This window comes from Accipiter gentilis, chromosome 26 (assembly GCF_929443795.1).
Source record: "Accipiter gentilis chromosome 26, bAccGen1.1, whole genome shotgun sequence".
Taxonomy (NCBI): Eukaryota; Metazoa; Chordata; class Aves; order Accipitriformes; family Accipitridae; genus Astur; species Astur gentilis.
The window spans coordinates 9,384,465-9,404,422 of record NC_064905.1 but is presented as its reverse complement, the minus strand read 5'-3'; the positions used below and the strand labels follow the sequence as shown (position 1 = coordinate 9,404,422).

The 19,958-nt window shown below is 37.0% G+C and overlaps 1 protein-coding gene across 3 annotated transcripts in view; it reads right to left on the bottom strand.

Moving 5' to 3' along the window:
• Window positions 1–19,958, bottom strand: part of GABRB2 (gamma-aminobutyric acid type A receptor subunit beta2) — a 617,197-nt gene that overhangs the window by 539,013 nt on the left and 58,226 nt on the right. For all 3 annotated transcript variants that reach the window (XR_007509653.1, XM_049829151.1, XM_049829150.1), the window contains one exon: window positions 17,708–17,928. Coding sequence is in view for 2 of the 3 variants with exons in the window: in XM_049829151.1 (XP_049685108.1) it covers window positions 17,708–17,928 (221 nt within the window). In the remaining variant the exon portion in view is untranslated. The remainder of the gene's footprint in view (window positions 1–17,707; window positions 17,929–19,958) is intronic.

The following is a 19,958-nucleotide window of genomic DNA, read 5'->3' as shown; positions in this document are numbered from 1 at the left end:
GCTAAGAACAGCTGAACAACAAGTAACTGCAAGGAATAAAACTTTTCATTTACTCATCCCCATCAAAACTAATGAACACAAATGAACCCTCATTTTCTGCTCATTTCTCTCAACTGAAATGAAATTTTAGAAGTCTGAAAGTATGAGGACACCTTATTTCTATAAATACTTCTGGTTTTCTGCCATGGGCACAATATTAAGTTTGCCACATTCCCACCCCACTTTGCAGGGGTGGGAAATTCAGGAATACAGCAGTGATATTCTGAGATATTTTCTCAGGTGCAGCAAACTCTCTACGTTTCTCAGTGTGGCCATCAGTAACATATCTAGCATAAGACAAAAAGCAATATACAGATCCATTACTTAACAAAGCAAAATTGAAAGCCATTTTTGCTACTTTTTGGACTGACAAATGCAACTTAATAAAAAAAGAAATCTAAGTGAGAAAAACTGCTTTATCAATGCTTCTTTTTCTTTCATAAGGTCAAGTCATAATTCTCTTTCCTTTCTTGAAGATATATAATTCAGCCATTGCATCTGTTAGTCATGTATTTCCTAATTGCCTTATATTGATCTAATATCTATACCTTCCTCTGAACAAATTACTAATAAGATTCTGTAATAGCTGTAATGAATAGCAGACGTAACACTTAAAATTTACTTTCATTCTTGACATTAAACAAATATTATTCTCCATGCCCCTTTTCTTGTGTTCAGTTATATGGGTTAGTATTGCCACTGCTAACAATCTTAGTGCCTTTATTCAGTCTCACCATTATTTCTATGACCAGGACACAGCATATTTTCCTAGCAATCCCACACATCACAGTTATAGACTGTACTGAAATTAAAGCTGTATTGAAATAAAATTAAAAGATGAAGCTTAAAGAAAATTAAATGAGGTGAAACAGACAAGATGTCACCAGATAAGACATTTGGAATGAGAGTCTATCTCCTTCAAAACATGAAAAATACCTTCAATACTCGTGGAAACAAAATATTAGCACAGAAAAAAAACCACAAACCCAACCCCAAAACCAAGACCATAACATGACAGTATCAGATTCTGAAATATCCCTATACATAATGTTTTTTAAATGGTTTTGGAAATAATTAATGTCAAGCGTTCAATATAACGAAAGAGTGCCATGATGTATTACCAGCTTTGGGTCTGTACAGTTAAATCAAAGGAGGAGCAGAAAAGAGATGATGACAGGAAGCTGACTTAAATGGGAAACTGCAGTTGCTGTTGATTTATATGAGCAGGACCCCACATGCAGCATCAATGGGAACCTACAGAACCACCTGTGCAGGGGAAAGGTTTCTTCCCAATCCTGATGTACAAAAGTCTTTATACTCTCAAACAAGGGGATTTTCATCTCTTCCGGAACTGTAACTCGTACTCATGCCTCCACAGAGTTTTCATTTTTTTGGTTTGGTTGGGGTTTTTTTAAGCTAACTAAATATTTTTAAGACATCATAACTCTGAATCCTGCAGGATAGGTCTGGAAAAGACTTCAGGACTCTGCAGAAGCAGGCTAAGTTTTATGTATTTGTATTAATAAAGACACGTATAACTGCAACTTAAGATCACATTCCTGGACATCAGCATCCAACATTTTATCAGTATCCTTCAGTCTTAATGACATGAAAATAATTTTACTGAAATTATACTGTCTTCTTTATGACATAAAAACATCTTCCGTGAGAAGCTGAACACGGAAGGCTATGAAAAAGTAATTAATCTTGACTACATCTTTCAGTATCTCTTCCTTCAAAAGGAAATAAACTACTCTGGTTGGTTGGGAAGGGGTTGTTCTTTGCTTAACACACAGCAATACCCTTACACAATTCTTTTTCAGACAAATATTTCAGCTCTTGAATGTATTTTCTTGAAGGCATACCAAAGTTATATGAAAATGACTAATGGCATATCTTTCTTATGGCTACTCTATTACCTCTTTAAAAATTCAACAGCAACAAAATTCATCTCCTCTGTCATACATGCCATTTCTCCAGCAACGCTAATACCATCAAAAAATATTCAAAAGCATTTCAGTATAACCATAATGTAGTATTTCTACATTAGAATTACATGTGCTTTGGAGACCCTCCTGTTGTAGAAACAGCCCACAGATGCACAGTGCTTTATTCTCAGTTGTTAGCCGAGAATAAAACATAGTATGGAATGTAATTATGAAATAAGCTTCTAATGCGTACAGTTAAAAATAAAAGGAGAAAGGGATGAATATTCAGTACGCGCCTCCTTGCCTTTGTCTTGTTTCCAATCTTGCGCACTGATTGTCATCTCTGCTTTTTACATACAGAACCAAATGGAGCAGATATAAGCCATCTTCTAGAGAGAGAACGATAAGACAAAAACACAGATGATGATATCTCACTGAAAGGATAGAGCTTATCAGCAAGGTCTAAACATAATTTACCTCCTCAGCTGACCACATACAAACATTCTGTAGTCATCTGTGTTCAGGGGATTTCTAAGCTCTTTCCAAGTGGTTTTCATTGCCTGAAATTTGTAATATTTTGGTAATAATATCTATGAAGTAGATTGTGAGAAGCCTTATGATCATGGTAAATTAATATTTTGGTGCTCTCCCACATAAGCAGAAGGCATTCAGAATTTTGTTGGAGTGTTTCTTCCTATGCAGTATCAGCTATACTGCCTTGTTAAGGTACATGGCTGTTATTCTAAAACACACATCTTAGGTTTAGATTAAAAAACAACCAAAAAAACCCCAAACCAAACAAACGACACAAAGTCCAATTATTGTTCGCATTTCCACCAGTAACAATTGCTGTAAAAATCTTCATGACAAAGGAAGTTACAAATAGCAAATGACATAAAAGGGGACAGAATTTGTGGACAGCCATATTGTAATAAAGAACTCTTTTCTTCTAGCTCCCACATTTCTGATGTTTACCCAGAAATGTCCGAATAGGGATAGGGTCAGGACTGATAGAAATAACACACTAAAGCAGGTTAGAAAAGTTATGGTCCATGAGAGGGAAGCCTGCAAAACGAATGTTAGAACATTTGGTCCTACACATACTGCACCAGTTTCAGCTAATGCAAATGAAATGGAGATATCGAAGTGTTTCCCGAACAGCTACTTATCCCTCCTTTTTTTCCATTCTGACACTGAAGACAACATGCCATAACATTTTTCAATATATACTTAACAAATTTTCCATAAGCACTTTAAACAGGCAAAGCACTAGCATGCAACACCTGCTACAGTAAAGACTTAACTAGTCTTACAGTGGTTGTTAAGGTCTATCTCTACATTTTCCAAGTAGCAACCAATGTTGGCTTTATAATCCCCAGTGGCTTTACAACCCTGCACAGGGCTTTGGGAAAAGTAGGAGATTTTTCACATAAAAAGTACATACGCTTTTATATGCCTTTCACTTTTCAAGATAAATTGTTGGGAGCAAGTATTTTTAAATATCAGTGTTTAAAGAACAGTCCCAAGAGAGAGACCCTTGTCAGTAAATGAAAACATAAGCTGTATCTATTTGTTTGGGCAACAAACAGGAGGAGCTGGAAACCACTGTGCAGCAGGAAACTATGATATAGTTGCCATCATGGAAACACAGTGGGATGGCTTGCACAGCTAGAGTGCTGCAATGGCTGGCTATAAACTCTTCAGAAGGGATAGGCAAGGAAGCAGAGGCAGCAGGGTACCCTGTATGTTTTGACTGTCTAGAGCTTAATGATGGTGACGACAGGGTTGAGTGTTTATGGGTAAGAATCAGGGGGAAGGCTGACAGGGAAGATATCACGGTGGGAGTCTGTTACAGACCACCCAACCAGGATGAAGAGGCAGATGAAACATTCTATAAGCAGCTGGGAGAAGTCTCAGAATTGCTAGCCCTTTTTCTCATGAGGGACTTCAACTTACCAACTGTCTGCTAGAAATACAATACAGCAGAGAGGACACAGTCTAGGAGGTTCCTGGAGTGTGTGGAAGAGAACTTCCCCTGTCACAGCAGGCGAGGGAGCCAACTAGGGAAGGCGCCCCACTGGACCTGTTGTTTCCAAAAAGAGAAGGACTTGTGGGTGATGTGATGGTCAGAGGCTGTCTTGGGCATAGTGATCATAAAATGACAGAATTTTCCATTCTTGGAGAACTAAGGAGGAGGACAGCAGAACTGCTACCTCGGACTTCCACAGGGCAGACTGTGGCCTGTTCAGGACACTTAGTGAGAGAGTCCCTTGGGAAGCAGTCTGGAAGGGCAAAGGAGTCCGGGTAGGCTGGACATTCTTCAAGAAGGAAATCTTCAAGGCAAGGAGCAGGCTGTCCCTATGTGCCAAAAGACGAGCCAGCAGGGAAGACCAGCCTGGCTGAAGAGAGAGCTTTGGCTGGAACTCAGGGGAAAAAAAGAGTTTATGACCTTTGGAAGAAGGGGCAGGCACTCAGGGAGCACTACAAGGATGTCATGAGGTTATGCAGGGAGAAAATTAGAAGGGCCAAAGGCCAACTAGAACTTACTCTGGCTACTGCTGTAAAAGACAATAAAAAAATGTTTCTATAAATGCATTAACAACAAAAGCGGGGCTAAGAAGAATCTCCGTCCTTTATTGGATGCAGGGAGAAACATAGTTACAAAGGATGAGGAAAAGGCTGAGGTACTTAATGCCTTCTTTGCTTCAGTCCTGAATAGTAAGACCAGTTGTTCTTGGGGTACCCAGCCCCCTAAGCTGGGAGACAGGGTCAGGGAGCAGAATGAAGCCCTCATAACCCAAGGGCAAATGGTTAACGATCTGCTACACCACTTAGGCACACACAAGCCTATGGGGCCAGATGGGATCCACCCAAGGGTACTGAGGGAGCTGGTGGCAGCACTCACCAAGCCACCTTCAACCGTTTATGAGCAGTCCTGGCTAACTGGGGAGGGCCCAGTTGACTGGAGGTCAGCACATGGGATACCCATTTACAAGAAGGGCTGGAAGGAGGATCCGGGGAACTGCAGGCCTGTCAGTCTGACCTCGGTGCCAGGGAAGGTTATGGAGCAGATGATCTTGAGTGCCATCGTGAGGCATGTACAGGACAACCAGGCAATCAGGCCCAGTCTGCATGGGTTTATGAAAGGCAGGTCCTGCTTGACTAACCTTATCTCTTTCGGTGACAAGGTGACCCGCTCAGTGGGATGAGGGAAAGGCTGTGGATGTTGTCTACCTGGACTTTAGTAAAGCCTTTGACATTGTTTCCCACAGCATTCTCCTGGAGAAGCTGCCTGCTCATGGCTTGGATGGGTGTACTCTTGGCTGGGTAAAAACTGGCTGGATGGCCAAGCCCAAAGAGTGGTGGTGAATGGAGTTAAATCCAGTTGGCAGTCGGTCACAAGTGGTGTTCCCCAGGGCACAGTATTGGGGCCAGTTCTATATAATATCTTTATCAATGATCTGGACGAGGGGATCGAGAGCACCCTCAGTAAGTTTGCAGACAACACCAAGTTGGGCAGGAGTGTTGGTCTGCTTGAGGGTAGGAAGGCTCTACAGAGGGATCTGGACAGGCTGGATTGATGGGCCAAGGCCAATTGTATGAGGTTCAACAACGCTCAGTGCCAGGTCCTGCACTTGAGTCACAGCAACCCCATGCAGCACTACAGGCTTGGGGAAGAGTGGCTGGAAAACTACCCGGTGGAAAAGGACCTGGGAGCATTGCTTGGCAGCAGGCTGAGTATGAGCTGGCAGTGTGCCCAGGTGGCCAAGAAGGCCAACAGCATCCTGACCTGTATCAGAAATAGTGTGGCCAGCAGGAGCAGGGAAGTGACTGTCCCCCTGTACTCAGCACTGGTGAGGCCGCACCTCCAATACTGTGTTCAGTTTCGGGCCCCTCACTACAAGACAGACATCAAGGTGCTGGAGTGTGTCCAAAGAAGAGCAACAAAGCTCATGAAGGGTCTACAGAAAAAGTCTTATGAAGAGCAGCTCAGGGAACTGCGTTTGTTTAGCCTGGAGAGAAGGAGGCTGAGGGGAGACCTTATTGGTCTCTACAACTACGTGAAAGGAGGTTATAGTGAGGTGGGGGTCAGTCCTCTCCCAAGTGACAAGTGATAGGATGAGAGGAAGTGGCCTCAAGTTGTCCCAGGGGAGGTTTAGATTGGATATTAGGAAAAATTTCTTCACCAAAAGGGTTGTCAAGCATTGGAACAGGCTGCGCAGGGAAGTGGCTGAGTCACCATCCCTGGAGGTATTTAAAAGATGCATAGATATGGCACTTAGGGACGTAGTTTAGTGGTAGACTTGGCAGTGCTAGGTTAGCAGTTGGACTCGATAATCGTAAAGGTCTTTTCCAACGTAAATGATTCTATGATTCTATTTTCACAGCATTTGTGAATTGAGATTTGCTGTCAGCAATAGCCATCATACAACAGTAACTTGTTGAAGGACAACATGTATATTCTATATCTGCATTTATGGAAAATTTTTTTTAAAAAGAGTACTCTCAAGAATGATGTACTGTACCATATGAAGATGGAGAAAACAATGATTTCTCAATTCAGATGCTGAGGAGGATAATGCACTCTGGCACTCTCCCCCTCCCCCAAAATGATGAATGTGGATTTACAGTTCATATGTGAGAATAATTTAGGGACCTGAACATTTGTTCTTTTCTGGCAGTTGCCCAGAAATGAGAGTGTCCATAGACTACATGCCATGGGGATCTATATGGTATTGATTATAGTCCCTTGAAATATTTGCTACAGGACAGCAATTTCTGAGGGACCAGGCTCCAGGTCATGTCACTGAGGTAATTGCTAAGGTCCTTTTTGTTCTGACACTAGGAACATGTCTGCATGTAGTTCTTTCTTTGTGATTTGATCTCGCACTCTCCTTCTGGCTCTGAGACATTTTTCCCATCTGCTCATACAGATGGCACAATCAAGTGAATTTAAAAGAATGTTTTGCAAACTTTTTCTGTTCTCTCTCTCCTCAAATTATGTTGTTCTAGACTAGCAGAAGCAGGGAGTGTTCTAGGGATGCCTATTCAGAAAGAAAAAAGCACCAGGAAAAAGAAAAAAGAAAAAAAGAAAAAAGGTATTGCTTTCTTACACCAGTGATTTAGAGGAGAAAAAAAAGCCCTATGTACTGAATGGCTAATGCAAAGGCCTGCATTATAGCCTAAAGATCAGTGATAAGCATGGCTTAAAAGTGCTTTTCTGCAGATGTTTGCCCACATCCCTGGAGTCTGGAGAACTTATTTGGAAGCACAAAACCCCCAGAATTTCTTGTAACTTATCCTAGTTTCTCTCATTCTAAAGCAGGACTAAATATTGTTCCAAGAAAAGCTCTCCTCAGCTGCTTTGCACATTGAGGGCCATAAGAAATATAAATTTTTAGAGAAATAAAGAAATAGAAAACAGACCCTGGAGATATGGAAAAAAAATATTAAAAAGATAATACTTAGATTTTAGAACTTTAGGCAATTCTTATTTCTCAGAAACTATTTTACCACTTTGTAAATCTCAGTAACAAAATATGATAAAAAAGTGGGTGAACAAATCAGCTAGTCTCTTCACAGAAAGCACATTCAAAAATAAAGAAAAACTAAAAAAAAAAAAATCACTAAAACTAGATATTCAACTGGAATGAAAAATCAGCCCAAGTACTTGTACCTTCAGATAAAACACTTGCTAGGAAAAAAAGAAAAATGCTCCTCTCATTTAAGAAACAGTATTCAACAATGCCTTACAGTAATATTCATAAAAGTGTAAAAGATAAACTTCATTGGTACAATCACAAGAACAACTAGAAAGTGACTATGTGACCCACACAAACAGGGAAAATAAGAGGTATTATTAGTTCTAAATACAGTGTCATAACATTTATTTTTCTTACACATGCAAGGCCTCAAAATTTCACTTATAAAGCTCCCTGACCCTGCCCCTACTTATGACATCCGTCTCAGATTTCACCAATTCTAGACGAACAAATATGTGTAAGTAGAACTTTATACATATATATGCGCACTGATATATATATATATATATCTATCAGGTATTTAAGCGTATGTGTGTATACACACGTTTAACATCCATCTCACTAGCTGAGTCTTGATCAGAGCATTCTGAGATTTTGTGCATGTCCTTCCTATATGACAATTTCCATTGTCAGGATCACCAACTACCAGCTAAAATGATATAAGACATTACAGAAGGGAAATAAGATAGATTGCTGTAATTGTAAATTATGTTAATATTTAAATTTCAATTCAAGAGTGTTTGATGACCTCTGTTTGTTTTCGGAATATACAATATCCTTGGAGCAACTTAAACTATTACATGGTTCTATAGCTGATGGAGTTTTTCTTGCTAATATAGAGTAAATGCCACAGTCTGTCTGTTAGGCAATAAAACTCAGAATTTTTTTCACTTCATTGCAGTGTTATATTCTTGGATAATAGAGCTTTTAATGGAAATGATTCGTGTGACTTAAAGGTTTTTCCTTATTAAGCTTAATTGAATTAATTATTTGCATACTAATGATTTAACAGCCACATCATATAAAATAAAAGCAAAAGACCCTCTTGAATACTTATCCCATACTTAAGATCTAATAAAGTAGAAAGATATCTTTGTTTTCTTTCAGATAGGGGAGGTATTTCAAATCCAACTACCGTCCCTCCTGCTGTGGATGGAGGTGTTCTGAAATGATACCATTCCAAATCCTACAGCAAAATGCATCTTTAATCTATGAATCCTTAATTGAAAAAGATATTTATGACAGTCAGTGATCTCCTCTTTTTTTCCAAAAATTGCATCTTTCCTAAAACTGGATCATTTTCTGAATGGGCGCTATGTAGAAAAAGTGGAACAATGTGATTCTAAGGAGAATGGAACAGATTTGTATTTATAAAACAGCTATCCCAAGGTGCTTATGAAGGCTGACATTTTATAATTCTTCATAATAATGCTTGGCACTTATATAGTGTTTTATGGGATCAAAGCACTTTACAAACTAATTAATTAATCTTCACAAAACCCCTGCGAGAAGGTAGGTTTTAGTATTCCAATTTAATAAATGGAATAACTGAGGCAGAGGAACTGTATGATTTATTTCATGTCACAAAGAGAGTCCAGGTCTTCAGTTTACATATCATTAGAAATAACAGTAGTAGTATTTCTGTGCTGAATTCCTTGGGACCTTCAATGGAACTATTTGCATGAGTATGGAAAACAGAATCTGGCCTCTGCCTTGGGCCAGAGCCGATACCTTGTTTGGTTAAAACAGCAGTTAATTCACTTAAGCAACATGCTGAGGTTCAAGTTCCTTTCCTTATGCTGGATCTATATGCACTGTGCAAGACATGAGCTGGTATCTGACTTGTCCTGCCCTAGGATTTCCAAATAACGAGACTGGGGTGGTAATGCTTCCTTGTTAATGCAGATGCTGCTTTGTACTCAAAATTCTACATAATTGTGCAGCATTCTTCACAGGTAATTCAAATTTTTTCAAGTCTTCACAACAGCTACATGACTTCAATTCGAGACAATGTTTTACTACATTTGTGTTTATTTCTGCCTGTTTTCAAAAAGTTCCTGCTTTGAAAACCTGCATGCAAGATTTAAGGGTTCTTACAAACGTGTGTGTATACTCTAACAGCCTTGACAATTTGGACACAGAAATCTAATTCACCTCATTTCTCATACAAAACTAAAAAAAAATGCATGTCAGACTGTGAATTAACTTCGGCAAGTGTTGGCAGCTGAAAGTTCAGTAATTGCACCTATGAGCGTGAGCACTAGCACAAAAAAAATATCCAGTTAACATAATGGAAACACTTGTTCACAGTACTGAGATTCTCATGTTCAAACATGTCTTACTGAAATTACTTTTCACTTCCTCTTTGCAATGCTTGTACATGTCCTTATTGTCATATCAAGAAATTTAGTGTTATGTTTACATGAGAGAAAAAGAATTACAAAAAGTGATATCCAAAATTAAGAAAACTTATAGGCTTAACTGGGGCAACAGAAGCTATCGCACCATTTAATTTCTTATGTTATGTTAAGAAAAACTTCTGAAACTTTACAGTCAAGAAAATATTTTCAATCTGAGTAATGTGTCATTGCATGACACATTGTCTTTCCACTGGGCCAAAATCACTAGGACAGAGCCAGTAAAAGGACCTAATGTCTAACATGGTTAACATGTTTTTCAAATTGGCACTTACCCTGTAAATTTTTGGCCCTCAAATTCACACGACACTTTTACTGGTGATCTGATGTCCCTGGCATGACACTTTCAACACCCTCAAGAAGTTAGGCACAGCGTGTATAATTTTTTTTTTTTTTCAAGTGGCAACACTACTTTGACATGCTATTGTAAGAAGAAGCTGGTGCTCAAGCTGATAAACTAGAGTGATAGAACAGGATCTCACTATAGGGATTTCTCATGTCACTACAGGGTACCTCATTATAATGTTTATTTCCTTTTCTCCTGAGGCTAGACAAGACCCCAGTTTGAGTGGAGGGCTGCACAGCCAAGAGAGGCATCAATGTCATGGAACCAGAAACACCTGCCCCCTGAACAGTTACCACGATCAGGAACACAGAGTCCAAAATAACATCTCCCCCCCTAGAAAAGAAGCCCAGGTCCTCTTCCCTGTCGGGGGAAAGAGGAAAAAGAATGATTTACGGAAGGATGTCTTGTGTGAACAATTCACCTCTCAAACAGTATGTTCTGAGGACTAAAGGCATGTAGAAAGCAATTGCTTTTTAAACTGTCCATCAGATTTTGTAGATAATAAGCTGTATATAAGTTAAATTGCTGAACAAGTCTATTAATACAACAAAAATGCCCAAGGCTATTTTAATAGAGCAAAGTGTGGAAGAATCTATTTTACTTGCAACAGTGAAAATTTCCAGGCAGCTGAAACTGAGTGAGCAGACAGCAGAAGGCACAGCTGAGACAACACAAAATCCAAGCATCCGGGACTATTTTGAACTCGCATAACTCAATGCTGGTAGCAAGAAATAAAGAGAGGACAAAGCAAGACCGTCTTACACACAATTCTGTCATTTATGGGAGATTACTAGATTATATCAGTAAAATAGTTAGGAATTATTGCTGGTTAGGTTGGAAACTTACAGCTGGCAAAGTATTAAATAAATCTCGGCAAGTAAAACTGTTGGACTTTCAAACGGGACAAGTCTTTCATTTCTGACAAAACTGCTCTGCTCTACTTCCATTTGGTTTTGGCTAAAGAGGATGGAAACGTCATCACCTCACAGGATGTGGCCTGTCAGAAGTTCTGTGTATATTCTATTTTTCATCAAAAACCACCCACAAGGTTTAGTTCCAAAAAGCATAAAACCAGACTACTGAAGAGATACAAAAGTATACGATACTGTTTGTCATGTAATTATCAGTCCTCCATGACTAACCCACTGTCACAGAGCTCACTTGCGAGGACCGTTAGAAGTGTATGTAAGAGTAAATATCTTTGAAACCAGCCTGTTAATGGTCCAAAACCACACGAAACATCTGTTTCTTCAGCCACTTCTTCAACTGTATTTAATCCTAGTATTCTAAACTTAATTTCCTCCTTATTCTGACACACAACACCCAAATACTCTCTTCCAGCAAAGAGGTGAGTTCCAGAAAGACACAGAAAAAATAGCAATTCCAAATTGGCAAACATAAGGGTCTTGCTCCTCACCCTTCTCAAATTTCCATTCCAACCACAGGGTGCAAAATTCAGAAAAGTGATTCTTCCCTGGAATTATACAGAATAAACCAGAAGACGGCTGAATTCTCTGTCTGCATTTTAGAACAGATTTGATGTCAAAAGTCAGGGGAAATTTTTATATATATATATATATATATATATATATATATATACACACACACACATATATATATATATAAAAATAAATTTAAGAAACAACAAATTTTATCTACTGTAGCAACTATTTCTGCTATGTGCATTATATAAACCAGATATTTAAGAGAAATTTAGTCAAAGCCATGTCTTTTCCTGAGTTCTGGCTGCATATCTTATTCAAGCTTTGCTCAACCCACTGTAAACTGATTGCTATCCTAGATTTGAAACTTGGTCCTCTAAGTTTACTTTTCTATATATGTTGTCAAGTCACTAATAACCTATTGCAAGTCATCTTAACTACAAACAGATAGTAAATTTCCCCATAATGATTCTTCATTTAATACTGTATGTTGCAATTTTCTACCATTTTGGTGATTTATCATCTATTGAATGTCATGGTCTTGGCAGCAAAGAAGAATTTTGTTGCCAGATGGAATATGAAATAAAACATTTTTTTTAAATTGAAAAAAAAAGAAAGTTCAGTCTTGTTTGTAAATACCATACCATAACTGGAATGCAAAAAAAAGCATTTTCCCTAAACATAAATAACTGGCAGCTATCCCTTAGAAACAAAAATCCTTCTAAACCTAAAAGTAACCAGTACGTCATGTTCTCTGTAAAAAATTGGTCACAATTCAGTTATGCCCTTAACTAATGCCCCGTAGCAGTGAATAGGGCAGGCTATAAGGACATCATAACTACCATATAGATGTCTACATTCATTATTAGCCACTTCTCTCTCTCCCCCCCACTTTCAGTGACAGCATAAACCAGGTGCTTAGAAAACTGCCTCCTAGTCCTTCCTGAAATTTACCTTCACAATGTTAAATCTAATCAGATCTGACATGCATACCATGTATGGGTTCTGTTAGGAAAAAACAAAAAGAACAATGTTAAGGGATCTCTGCTTGCTTTATCCAAAATAGAGATTAAACTATAGGGGCATAAAAGAATGGGATGGTTACATTTATACATTACCATTTTGTTAATAAGAGCACTTGGAGTTCAATGAATTTGGTTACAGAAATCAAGGTAAACAAAACTGAATTCACAAAAACATATGTATATATGTGTGTGTGTGTACATTTATACACACGTTTATATATAGATGTATGGGGAGGCAAAAGCAAAAATTTAAGACTGATATTTAAAGGCATCTCAGTTTAGCAGAATGCATTTCAAAGAATATGCCACTGCAAGTATAAGCTAAAGTAAGTTAATGCAGCAATAATAGTAGTGATTTTCAGAACAGTAATAGTGTACAGAGTTTTTTTTAATGATATGTGGAAAGTAATATTAAGCAGGCATTTTTAAGATATGTGGAAATTAATACTCAGCAGGTATGAAATATATCACTACTGTGGACACTTCAAATCACATTAACTTGAATTAATTTTAGATGAAATAGATAGTTCAAAATATTTAAAGCTATAAAACTGAAACCTTAACATTAGAAACATATCATTGATTGCCACATGGTGCAGTGAAGGCAAAAGAAGAATATGGCCAATCACATAATTCTGTTGTGTTACCAGCATGTATATTTGCCCCATCCACCCCAGTGTTTGAAAGACATTTTAGCCAGAAAGCCTTTCCAAGACCTACTCAGCTGAATCCAAGGAGGAGGAAGAAGAAGGATCTTCTACATTTCATCACAAAAATTTGTCCATGGATCACTAATAAAATAAGGACATATAAGAAGGGGGTTTTGAGGGTAATTATCCAACTATGACAGACCTATACTGATATTCAGGTTTGTCTCTTGCCCTTGGCAATCCCGCCTGCAGACCTGCTTTCAAACAGGCTACATCCTGAGAAGCACAGGCAGATACAAATCTCACAAACTGGAAAAGAAAAGATAAAGCTAGAAATGGACATACTTCTTTTCAAAATCATAATAATATGTCCTTTGCAACATGTTCTTACCCGAACAGTGTAACATTTTTTTATATATATATTACAAACACAACACGTACACAGATGCAGTCTAGATTTCTCTAAAAGCTTACTTACCAAAAAACTGAGACCAAAGAAAAACTCTTCATCTAAACCACACCTTTAAATGTTTTCTTTTTCTTTTTAACCTGAATATGTCACAAAAGCTAGAGAAAACCGCCTAACCATAATTTTCTTTTCTTCACTTGGAAGAAACATAACCCTATTTGTTCTTCAACACTCAGGACAGAGCGTGTGTGAATTTATGTAAGAGCGAGAGAGCTATATGATGACCTATCTACTGTATCCACTCTGAAGTGCATCTTTCTAAATGCAGCAAATAACCTCAAGGACCACGCCCCCACAGGTTTTAGTATAGCATAAGGTTCAATGATGAAAAGAAAGATTTTATTATTAAACTGGCATTGCTAAGTCCCCATTTCCATGCAAGCAAGAATAATAATTATTTCTAATAATAGCTGATAACTTTAATCTGACCAGACTAGAAGCTATTTAGTCACTCTTGCACTATCCTATGGTCAAAAGCTGGACCTTTTCTTGCCATGTCCTCATCTATTAGGTTTCTGTTCATGTTGCATAGTCTCTATACCAAAACACACTGCCTCTCCAAGAAACAAGAGGTGTCTTTCTTCTCTTTGCTGTTCAAGTGCATAGTTGCAGTAGGACCCATGACAATTGCAGTGTGATGGGTAGAGGGAGTACAGGGTGACAGTCATCTTGCTACTGCCCTCAGTGTACAATTCATTTCAGCACAACAAGGGAACAAAGGCAGAATTCACATCCATCACTCATCTGGCAGCAGCTCACAGGGCAAAGAGAACACTTGAAATGTACCAAGCAGAGTCTCAAAAGGGATGTAAGAATTGATAATCACAAATATAAGATTGCTAGGTATACTAGAATACTAGAAAATTCTTTCCGGATCTGAAATTCTTGATGTAGAAAAAAATTCTTCTAAACACCTTTACTTTGGGCTGTGCAAAAGTTCTACAACAGGAACAACATACAGAATTATTCTAAAACCATTTTGGATACCATATTGTGATTGCAAGTATTGAAAAAAAATAACTCTGGGAAATAAAGGATCAAAGCATTAATAATGTTTCCTCTAATTACATTCAACAGCTTTAAGTAAAAATATACAAGGTTTCACTTTACCATATCATAAAAGATATTAAAATTGATTTACTACATATGCTCAGTGAAAAGGAAGAATGACTTCCCCCAAGACAATGAAGCAGTACCAATACCAATTCAGCTAAAAAAAAGACAACGAAGTTCATTCTTATAGTGGTCCAGATTATTTTATGCAAAGCAATTTCAGACAAAGTTATCTTATGTAAGTACATAAAAAGTACAGTCTTTAAAATTGTGTAAATCAGGATTGTTAAAAACAAAGTAGTAAACCTAAGCTTTTAGTTCCCAATTTTTTTTAAGCCATCAATAACTTGTTTCTTTTGGGAAACAAACAAACAAACCAACCCGAAAACCTTCGAAAAAGTATTTTTCATGAATGGTTTTAAAGTTTCTAAAAAAATAAAATCTTTCTTTGACTTGATTCTTCTATAGAACAATTTTCTTTGAGCTCTACTTACTGTTTACCAACACTTTCAAAAATAGACATTATTATTGATTGTTAAGCAATTAGAATGAAAATGACTTGTCACAAGTAGAAATCAAAAGTAAGAATTATTGAAAACATTAAACTTGGTAGTTATTCCATCATAATTCATTCTGAAAAATAAGAAACATGATGCTTTCAGAGTCTTAAATTGAAAACTATACCAAAACCTTTGCTATGCTCTTATTGCTCTCACGCCATTAATGCAAATGTGTGTTAGGTAGTTGTTTTATACTTCACTTTACTGTAAATAAAAAGTTTCACCATTTTAAGGAACCAAGTATCTGTTGTTTCACTGAACAATAACAAGAACTCCAGACTTGCTCCCAGTTATAGTGCCAAAGCCTGAACTGCTTCACACAGAAAACACAATCAGATACAATATGAATTGGTAAATACAATAACCAGCACAAAAGAGCAGAATCTGTAAATCAAAATTAATTCCATTAAGTTATATATGGCAAAATGTTATTCTACAGTTCATAAAAGAATATCTGTTCTGTGTTACAAATCTAACAATAAAATACATTGTTTCAGTTTCCAAAAAAAAAATAAAATACAAATTTTTTCAGGTTTTAACAAATTCTCTACCTAGTCTCATGTTTCATAAAAATTGCCATGCTGCTGCTCAAATTCACTTACATATTTTCCTACTGTGGTCATACTTCAAGAAGGCATACTTTTGCTGTGTACCAGATGTAGCTAGTTAATTTTATGTCTTTTAGTGGCTATCATAGCCCTTTATTTTTCAAGTAGAAAAATAATCTATTAGCCATAAGAGGCAGTGCTATTCCTTAAACGTAGAGGAAGCTAAGGAGCCAGGAAAAGCCCAGATCTTCTCCACCAAGTGGAAGATGTTCTAGGTTCCACAATGAAGGATTAAGTCAACATCTTGCACACTAGGAGAGTGCCTCAAAACCATGAAGTGTCTGCTAAGTGAACATTTTCACACTTTTCACCCCCCATTTCTGGAGGTGAATCACCATCTGGCACAGACTGCAAGAGTCCAGGGATCATCCAGGTAAGAGGCATTTGAAGCCTGACTCCAGCATAGTGGTGAGAGCACTGATCTAGTCTCTCTCAGTCTCAAGGAGAATGTTTTCTACCCAAGAACTACAAGCCGCCTGTCCTGAGAAAGGCACTTCCTGGCAAAAGTGACTGGCTAAACATTATCACCCTGGAAATTTTCAGGTGTGCGTTTGAAAATTGAAGATAAATGCAAAAAGTGTTAAGCCTGAAGTCCTAGGACAGCTTCGGACTCAGTTTTAGGCATTTGAGTTCCAATTTAGGTAGCCATGTTCCGAATATGTAAAACTGTGCTGCTTTCCTTTACAGCTGGGTAGAAAATAACCCAAGTTAAAAGTTCTTGCTGCCTGACATGATAGTTATAGACAGACAATGGAAAAATCTTACTGAAAATGGAAGAAATACACTAATAAAAGTTTTAAGAATTAGCTTCCCCAAATTATTATTGCATATTATTCTCAATATGAAAATGTAAGACATTCTAGATTTTTCTGCAGCATTTTTTTTCCCAGTCAATACTTTCTTTCTATTTTGTTACCTACTTACACCATATTAAGTCATCTTTTGCAGAAATATATTTAAATCACTTTCTCTGCAATTATTGTTTTCTATAAACATTGCCAAAACAGACATTTTCCCCCAGTTTTCAAAACGTCTCAAAAGTGAAGTTCTTCTTTTGATTTCTCCAGTCACCACTGTCCATACAGTCATACACAGTAACAACATCAGGCTGAAGAACATTCCTAGTCATACCTCATCTTAGTGAAAATCAGAAAACTGATTCATCTGGGTAGCATACAAACCAATCTAATATTCAATCAAAAATATTTATAAAATATATCATTTAGTTAAGCTATCAATTCAGCTGTCATATACATTTCGCCCCTTTTTCTCTAATCCTCGTTTTGTATTTCTTATTTCAATTCCTTTGAGAAAGCAGTTCTAAACTGGCTTTTAATCCACAATGAGTATTTAAAATAATATTTAGTGTCTTATCTGTCCTTAACACAAGTGTCTGAACTGCATTAAAAATGGCTGTTTATCTCCAAGATTTATTATAAAAAAATTTTAAAAAATCATTATCCATTCTTAGAATACTTAAGTAAAAATTGTTTCTGGAATATCATCAGTTATATAGAATACAGCAATAAAAATAGCATCAAAAAGGCAAAGAATAGGTTTTAATTTGAAGCCATGATTAAAAGGCTAAAAATAAAAGATAGAAGAGTTAGAAATGGTTCATACTGACCTGAGTCCATAAAGGACTGTCCCATCTGGATGCAAACGGATCATTCTGTTCTTCACAGTGACACCATGTACAAATGACTTCTTGTCATTCAGAAAATAGGTATCGGGAACCCACAGCTGATCAGCTACTCTGTTGTCCAGAGTAAGGTTTAGAGGTATTACATTATACGACAGCCTCTTATCCCTCCACGCTTGCTGAAAGTACATTGTCAGGGTATAGTCCTGTGATTACAAAAACAAAAAAATAGTTTGCATTGAAACAGACAGCATACATATGCAAAAAAAAAAAAAAAAAAAAAAAAAAAAAAGGCGCAAATACACGTTTAGTCATTGCGACTGTTCTTAAAGGCAAACATTTCTGTTCACAATTTCCATAAGTAGATTTATTTATTTTTACAGTACTGAACACCTTGTGTATACTTAATAACAGAAATAAGAATATAGAAAAGATGGGGTATTTATGCATTATTAATGACTTGGGAGTTCTCATTTCAATTTTAAAAAATAAAATGGAAAAAAAATTTAGATGTTTAACAGTCAGCAATGTCTGTAGCACTTTACAAGCCTGGGTGTTCTAGGAAACAGGAACATTCACAGATCTGAATTTCATCTCATGGTCTCCACTGTATTCAGTAGAGCTCTGATTCAGGCCTTGTATCTCTGAAGTTGCAGTTACCATCCCAACACGTCTGTAAATTAAAATCTCTTCAAAGTCTGTTAACTTTCCCCTGGGCACTGAAATCAATGGGAAGTCTCTGAGGTTTCTATGCTACAGAGTCTTAGTCTTCTACTTAATTTTACAGATGAAGTAACTCTGGTTACTTCAATGGAAAAATTCAGAGAGCACAATTAAGCATCTGGATAAATATTTGCAGTATTATAAGACTTGCTTTGTCTTGATGCAGGCAACTAATGTACTTTGGAGATGTTTTGATCTTTTGATGTTTTAGAGAACAGTATAATTACAAAAATTACATTTTTTTTTAAGACCTGTTATACAGAGGCAAATATTCATTATATATTAGCCTATAATAAAAAAACACTGTAAATAATACACAAAGGAGCTGTATATCAGATCATGGATCACGGGGTCTAGGGCTGTAAAACAATACTGAAGGAATACCAAAGGGAGGAATATTCTAAAACCAGTATTTTGTTTTGCTTGTTTTACAGAAGTCATAATCAGGCCTCAGACTGTTTTGACTTAGAATTTATATTTAACATGGACTTCATTAAATAGTAAGAACTGTTAGCTTACAAAAGATTGCTTTCAACAGAAAGTCAACAAAAGCTGCTGTGATTATCAGCAGCCCCAGGATTCAGCCGTGTCAAAGTATGAAAGTCTGTATTCTATGTATCAGTCCGAAGCACTTAAAACAAGAAATCCCACCTAACTTAGAACAAATAATTAACTATGGTGACTACATCTCACAAACTAATTTCTAGCACTGCAGAACAGAAAAAAAAGCATGCAAGATATGAACATTTTATTGCATAAATTGCAATATTATTTCTCATTAGCTACTTTATATTTTAAAGAAGGGACCACTATTGAAACTGGTTTTACTACCAGTTGGCAAAGAAACATTAATCTTTCTGCCGAAATACTTTAAAAGCACCTGCCACTACTGTATTTTAGAAGCATTTTCATTAAAAAAAAAAAATTATTTGACATGTGAACACTATACAGAACTTCTCACAAAATACAAAAGTAAAATTTTCTTATTTTGCAGTTTCACAGACTAAACTCTCAAAAAAAAAAAAAAATCTACAAAAATGCCCCTGTAAGAAATCACTGAAAATTACTTTAAAAAAAAAAAAAGGGGGGGGGGGGGGGGGGAAGTTTTACATTTCCAGAAATTATCTTTTCACAGGAAAGCCAAGGACTTGATAACACCAAATCTCACAAAATATACATGGGAAAGGTACCTTCCTTAGTGAATGGGAAAACAGACACAATAAATTTCTTCCACCGCTATGCAGAGAGGTGGGATTCCTCCCACTTAACTTCAAGCCCTGGAGACACATCTCTCTCCACTGATTTTAGAGCATCTAAGGCAGTCAGCCCCAACCTATGCACGTTGGTGAAGCACGTCCAGTTAAGTGAAGTGAATTCAAGTCAATGTCAATGGCAAATTGAAAAGAAAATTAAAATCAGGTATAACCTTTATTACCAATGTCCAAGTATCCAGAAAACTATTTTTCCTCTCTTTATTAATAAAACTTTTTATGCGTAAGTGGTCCGCCCTTAA